This window comes from Tachysurus fulvidraco, chromosome 18 (assembly GCF_022655615.1).
Source record: "Tachysurus fulvidraco isolate hzauxx_2018 chromosome 18, HZAU_PFXX_2.0, whole genome shotgun sequence".
Taxonomy (NCBI): Eukaryota; Metazoa; Chordata; class Actinopteri; order Siluriformes; family Bagridae; genus Tachysurus; species Tachysurus fulvidraco.
In genome coordinates, this window is record NC_062535.1 from 19,919,844 (window position 1) to 19,927,343 (window position 7,500).

The following is a 7,500-nucleotide window of genomic DNA, read 5'->3' on the forward strand; positions in this document are numbered from 1 at the left end:
GGCAAAAGTACACACATCCTTTACTCAAGTAGAAGTACAGATACTCTTTTTTAAAAGCCTCCAGTAAAAGTAGAAGTAGTGACTACACTCTGTTACTCAAGTTAAAGTAAAGAAGTGTGGGCTCTGACATGTACTTAAGTAAAAAGTCACCGTTACTACTGTTTAGTGTCATGCTGGGAACTGGACGTCAGGTTTTATATATATATATATGTGTGTGTGTGTGTGTGTGTGTGTGTGTGTGTGTGTGTGTGTGTGTGTGTGTGTGTGTGTATATGTATATGAATATATAATTTTGGAGTGTACTGATGGATATTTGTGTTCATCAGCCACAAGAGTGTTATGAAAGTCAGGCACTGATGTAGGTGATGTAGGGTGGAGTCAGCGTTCACATTCATCCCAAAGGTGTTCAGTAGGGATGAGATCAGAAAACAACCACATATAGCAGGAAAGGTCAGGTGACCCAATACTTTTGGAAATATAATGTATACCAAGTGTATCACCAAGGCCATATCCCAAACTGTAGGGAGATTCCAGCTCTGTGCTTCAAAACAACTCAAAATTATTGTGATGTTTTACAAATGACAAAATTAATGTTCATTAAATTAAGCACTTGGTGTTTTTTGGGTTGACCCCAGGGGCAGTTCTAGGGTTTCATCTTTAGGGGTTTTAGCCCTCAGTGAGAATTTAAAACAAGAAGAGTTCTATATTATATATTATATGACAACTCTGGTAATAAGAATAGTGACATTTCACTGCTTTTGGTTGCCGTCTTTGCGTCTTTCCGCCGATTAACGTTATAGATAAACGCCTCCAGCTCTGACTGCGCGTGCACGCTGCGCGTACCTGTGCTTCTCCGTTCTAATAAAGCAGACAGCTGAAGACGCACGTGTGAAACACTACAACACACGCGTGTAAAAGTATAGAATAAAAGCAAAGTAAAAAAAATCGCTCTTGGATCAAACTGATAAATAATTTTCTTTCCCATCGACGACATGTCCTGCATTTTAACGTCATTTTTATTGTTTATTTATGAAAGTAAAAATGATCCTTATAGTTTTAGGGTGGCTGAGATTACAGACAGGGGGCTGAAGCCCCCCTAATAAAGGGCTAGAACCGCCCCTGGGTGACACAATTCACAACGCATTCGCCAGGAATCCTTTGTGACGCCGATTATTACAAACATCTCCCTCATATATGGCCATGTGTGTTCAGGAAGGTCCTCGTTGTTAGTTACTTTAACATCGGTGACTCCCTCTGAATGAACATTAGCCATTCCTTTTGTAGGCGCTGCTCATTGTTAGCTCCGCTATCCTTAGTCTATGTCTGATAGCCAGTAAATAATACAGTACACCAGTCACATGGGGAAAAAGCCACACAATGATAGGATGATAGGCTGGAAACAGCGTCCAATGAGAAGGAATAATACTAAAAGTAACGAGTCCGTTTGGGAAATGTAAGAAGTAAAAAGTACAGATATTTGTGTAAAAATGTAATGAGGAAAAGTCAAAAGTTGTCCGAAAAATAAATAGTGGAGTAAAAACTGATACCAGAAAAATGTACTTAAGTACAGTAACAAAGTATTTTTACTTCACCTCTGTCAACCAAAAGCAGTGAAATGTCACTATTCTTATTACCAGAGTTGTAGCACAAACTAAATATTAATGCAATATCAATATTAAATAAAAATAACATTAATTGATTTGGTCTTTGTGAATATTAGTTTATTAATGACGTCATTCACACTGTTTGTAGAGAATACACACATACATGAACTTATCTGATTCAAGACTGACATCATTACATCATGCAGAACATTTTGGTGTCCACTTTTACCATTTAATAATACCATAACTTTTGGCTTACTATGTAGTCATATAATATATAATATAAAAGTCTTCTTGTTTTAAATTCTCACTGAGGGATAAAACCCCTAAAGATGAAACCCTAGAACTGCCCCTGATCTTATACCTACTGAAAATCACTGACATTTTACTTTTTACTTTTACTTCAAACACTTAAGTACATTAAATATCAGAAAATGACTTTTGATACTTAAGTACAGTAAATATCAGATACTTTAAGACTTTTACTTCAGTAATATACTAAAAGGTGACTTTCACTTCTACTGAAGTCTGTTTCTAGTACGATACTTGTACTTTTACTCAAGTGTTGTTTACTTATACTTTATACAACACTGCACACACACACACACACACACTCTCTCTCTCTCTCTCTCTCTCTCTCTCTCTCTCTCACACACACACACACACATACAGTGTAGTGTCTAATGTGTGGTTGTTATTTAGAAGGTGTGTAAGAAGAGAACTTACCGCTGCGAGACAGTGTAGTGAGAGGAGTGAAGGAGAGAAGAAGAGAGAAGAGCAGAAGCTGAATCCACGCCATCGCTCTAATCAACTGTAACGGTCACTTCATCTGTTTATATATCCTCACACACACACACACACACACACACACACACACACACACACACACACACACACACACACACACACACACACACACACACATACATACAGTATACACACACACACACACACACACATACAAACAGTACACACACACACACACACACACACACACATACAGTACACACACACATACATACAGCACACACACACACACACATATACACACACACATACATACAGCACACACACACAGGCACACACACACACACAGACACACACACATGCACAGAGACACACAGACACACAGAAGACACACAGAAGACACTTTATAATTCCTCCATCTTTTATTAAGTATGACAGTTTATATTTATTAATGATCAGGAGTCGGTGCTGATTGGTGTAAAAGCTCAAACACTCAGTATGAAGTTACAACATGTGAAAATGAAATGAACCTCAGAAAGATTTCAGAGATAAAAGGTCTGTTGGAGTGTTTGAACACACCCAGTGTCAGCGGCAGGCCGTGTTATCTGTACTGTGTGACAGCGCTGAAATAGTTCCTTTTATTTCTGCTTGGTCAGTGCAGGAGCTCCTGCAAGTCAGCAACGGTGTAGACACGAGTTCCTCTGAAACAAACCGTTACCACAGTGCAGTGAAACTCCCAACGCTGTCCTCAACACTGATTACCCAACACACACCACGGCCAGAAGTTTGTGGAAACTGGACGCAAAGGAGAAGAACTCTACATCAGCACCATGCTTTTAGAAGGACACGTTCAGATATTCAGCACTCAGGTGTCCACATACTTTTGGCTGGAATGCGGCTGAAGATGACGTGTTTAGATTAAAGACTTTATTCCTGATACTTTCGATTTTATCAGTGAAGAATCTCATAAAGTCCTCACTACTGAAACACAAACGACCTAGATGTAATGACTAACAGCATAGACGCTATATTCACTAGCACATTAGACACTGTTGCCCCAGTCAGATTACAGAAGGTTAGAGATAAAACACCTGCCCCGGGGTATAATAGTCATACTCACACCCTCAAGAGGGAGACCCGTAACCTCGAACGGAAATGGAGAAAAACTAAATTAGAGGTTATTATAACTGTGTATAAGGACAGTATGTCCAGCTATAGACAGGCTCTAAAAGCTGCTAGGGCTCTGAGCACCTGAGCAAACTCATAGAAAATAACCAGAACAATCCCAGGTTTTTATTTAGCACAGTGGCTAGTTTAACAAAAAATCAGAAATCTGAACACACTATTCCATCACATTTCAGTAGTGAGGACTTTATGAGATTCTTCACTGATAAAATCGAAAGTATCAGGAATAAAATAGGTGACGCTCAACATATGAGAGCAACCAGTGACACAATCTCACCTAAGGCTTTACACAGCTTTACAAGTACAGGACAGGAAGAGTTAGATAAACTTATTACTACAGCTAAATCAACAACATGTTCACTAGACCCCATCCCAACTAAATTACTGAAAGAAGTGTTACATAAAGCTGGTGAGCCTCTTCTTAATATCATTAACTCCTCGTTATCTTTAGGTTACGTCCCGAAGTCTTTTAAGTTGGCAGTTATTAGGCCACTCATCAAAAAACCTAACTTAGACCCTAATGAACTATCACATTACAGACCTATCTCACACCTTCCGTTTATGTCGTTAAAATACTAGAGAAGGTTGTGTCTGTTCAACTGAGCTCCTTCTTACCAGTGCACAGAAACTCTCACAACTTAACTCCCATTTAGAGGGATGTACTGTTACTAGTAGCTCGACAGTGAAAGACCTTGGTGTTATATTAGACAGTAACTTGTCTTTTAAAAATCATATCGCCCATACTAGAAGAAGAAGAAGAAGAAGAAGAAGAAGAAGAAGAAGAAGAAGAAGTTTTATTTATATAGCGCCTTTCCATAGCTCAAGGTTGCTTTACTACCAAAACAGCCTTCTTCCACCTTAGAAATATCACCAAGCTGAGAAACATCCTGTCTGTATCTGATGCTGAGAAGCTAGTTGATGCCTTCATGACCTCTAGACTGGACTATTGTAATGCATTACTAGGTGGTTGTCCTGCATCTTTAATAAATAGGTTACAGTTAGTCCAAAATGCAGCTGCCAGAGTTCTCACTAGGACAAGAAAGTATGACCATATAACCCCAATGTTATCATCTCTACACTGGCTACCTGTTAAGTTTAGAACTGATTACAAACTGCTGCTACTTACGTACAAGGCTCTTAATGGTTTAGCTCCCATGTATCTAACTAGTCTTCTAACACGTTACAATCCTTCACGCTCTCTGACATCACAAAACTCAGGACTTCTGCTAGTTCCCAGAATATCTAAGTCTACTAAAGGTGGTAGAGCGTTTTCTTATTTAGCTCCCAAACTTTGGAATAGTCTTCCTGATAGTGTTCGGGGCTCAGACACACTTTCCCAGTTTAAATGTAGATTAAAAACTCATCTCTTTAGTCAGGCGTACACATAATACATCCCATAATATCATGCACCAGTACATCAGACCAGCACATTTTTATGAACAGCAGATATGTTAATCCCTTTCCACTGCTTCTCTCTTTGTACCCCATCCCGAGGCATCCAGACACTGTACCAGCTCCCAACGTCCTCTGTGGGACGAAGCCTTTGGACGTCCACTGAGCCGAGGCCGACTCTAAGAATCCTGAGACATCTCCAGTTAGACTCTGTGGTACTCAGGAGATCAGAAGTCCTTGAACCTCACACCAATACAACATTTAACTGACTGTATATTACAATCACACCCCCAGTGTCACCCATATGAGGATGGGTTCCCCCTTGAGTCCGGTTCCTCTCAAGGTTTCTTCCTTTACCAATTTAAGGCAGTTTTTCCTTGCCACTGCTGCCTGAGTCACCTCAGACTTGCTCATAGGGGAATAAATACATACACACTGTGAACTATATACATCTAATAATAATCTAGAATTTTTATTCTGTTAATTCTTATTTCTTTTATTATTCGTTATTTCCTTTATCATTAATTATGTTTACCTTCTGCTCTGTGTTTATGTTCTGTAAAGCTGCTCTGAGACAATGTCTATTGTAAAAAGCGCTATACAAATAAACTTGTATTGAATTGAGATGTGAACATTAAGTGAAGCTCATAATAAAGTGACCAGTGAGTGTGTGGACATTACAGTTAGGTTAGATTCACACAGAAAAGTGTAGCGCTAACATTCTGTGCTAGTGATGTAGATGGACACGTAAGCAGCAGCTCCGACCTTCTACATTTACAGTAAGGTCTGATGGTTGTGAAAGCACCATGATGATGCAGAGGTTTGTCTCAAACATCCTCTTTCTCTGGACCTTCAGGTGATGTTCCCTCACTTAAGATCAGGAGGGAGAATTCAGTGAACTGATTAAACATAAGAACATTACTGAGGATCAGCTGAACTAACCAACACTGTTTTACTGATGAAGTCCAAGCTGAACTCCCCAGAATGTTCTGCGTTCATCACCTAGAGTTAAAAAGGAGGAAGCAGCAGAGAGACGCTGGAGATAACATGATGTTTCACAACGAGCGGTGAGACCAGCACTTCTACAGAGAACACTCCTTTCATACAAACTCTCCTTCCACCATGCAACCAGTCCCTCAAACCTCACCTCCACCTCCTGGGGTTTTAGTCCTCTTTTAATCAGGGAATTAAATTATACACATTTTTATACAGGGTACATGAGCGAAAGTAAATCAACACCAACCATAAACTTTATTATTCACTCTGCCTCAAAACCTGTGTGTGTGTGTGGGGGGGGGGGGTGAGATGTAGAGAGAGAGAGAGATGTAGAGAGAGAGATGTAGAGGATGTGATGTAGAGAGAGAGATGTAGAGAGAGATGTAGAGAGAGATGTAGAGGATGTGATGTAGAGAGAGAGATGTAGAGAGAGAGAGAGAGATGTAGAGAGAGAGATGTAGAGAGAGAGATGTAGAGAGAGAGAGAGATGGAGAGAGAGATGGAGAGAGAGAGATGTAGAGGATGTGATGTAGAGAGAGAGATGGAGAGAGAGAGATGTAGAGAGAGAGAGAGATGGAGAGAGAGATGTAGAGAGAGAGATGTAGAGAGAGAGATGTAGAGGATGTGATGTAGGCCTGGTGTCCGTGGTGTTCTTCTGGTGGCTCCTGCAGTGTGATCAGTGCACAATGTTAAGGATTAAGATGTTACTCTGTGGTTCCTTGTGAATTACAGATTAGGTGAACAAATTTCTGCTGTGATGGCGTGACCGCGGCGTGATGGCGTGACCGCGGCGTGACCACGGGGCGGAGCTTCTACAGGATAAACGTGTAGAAAACGTTCTGTCTGTACTCGAGCCTACACAGATAATAACTCCACTTATCTCCTCTCACATGTTCAGTGTCAGTAAACACCTTCAGGCTTTGTTCTCATCACGGATGACATCACACACACCTTATATTAAACATGCTTCTTTTTTTTACCCAAGCGGTGTGTTCGGTACTGTGTTCGGTACTGTGTTTGGTACTGTGTTTGGTACTGTGTTCGGTACTGTGTTCGGTACTGTGTTCGGTACTTTGCTTCAGAAAGACAGTAAACATCTTCAGGACAGCAGGTTAGTGTTCAGGGTGATGTTCACACTGTCAGATGGTTTGGTTTCAGGCTGCTGTAGCATTCATTTGATGGTGTGTGTGTGTGTGTGTGTGTGTGTGAGGGGGTGTCATTGTGTGAGTGTGTGTGTGTGTGTGTGTGTGTGTGTGAGAGTGTGTATGTGTGTGCATGTGTGTGCATGTGTGTGTATGTGTGTGTTTGAATGTGTGTGTGTGTGTGTATGTGTGTATGTGGGTGTGTGTGTGTGTATGTGGGTGTGTGTGTGTGTATGTGTGTGTGTGTGTGTGTATGTGTGTGTATGTGTGTGTGTGTATGTGTGTGTATGTGTATATATATGTGTATGTATGTGTGTGTGTGTGTGTGTGTGTGTGTGTATATGTGTGTATGTGTGTGTGCATATGTGTGTGTGTGTATGTGTGTGTGTGTGTGTGTATGTGTGTGTATGTGTGTGTGTGTGTGTATGTGTATG

General features: G+C 40.6%; 1 protein-coding gene across 50 annotated transcripts in view; it reads right to left on the reverse strand.

Annotated features, from left to right (window-relative positions):
* Positions 1 to 2,430, reverse strand: part of LOC113658466 (putative leucine-rich repeat-containing protein DDB_G0290503) — a 49,085-nt gene extending 46,655 nt beyond the window's left edge. For 27 of the 50 annotated variants that reach the window (XM_047803184.1, XM_027170952.2, XM_027170949.2 and 24 more), the window contains exon 1: positions 2,331 to 2,423. In XM_047803184.1, the coding sequence (XP_047659140.1) occupies positions 2,331 to 2,403 (73 nt within the window). In that variant the 5' untranslated portion in view covers positions 2,404 to 2,423. Of the gene's footprint in view, positions 1 to 2,330 lie in introns of all 50 variants that reach the window. The other 23 variants (XM_047803180.1, XM_047803173.1, XM_047803162.1 and 20 more) reach the window with 6 other exon arrangements.
* Positions 2,431 to 7,500: the final 5,070 nt, after the last annotated feature.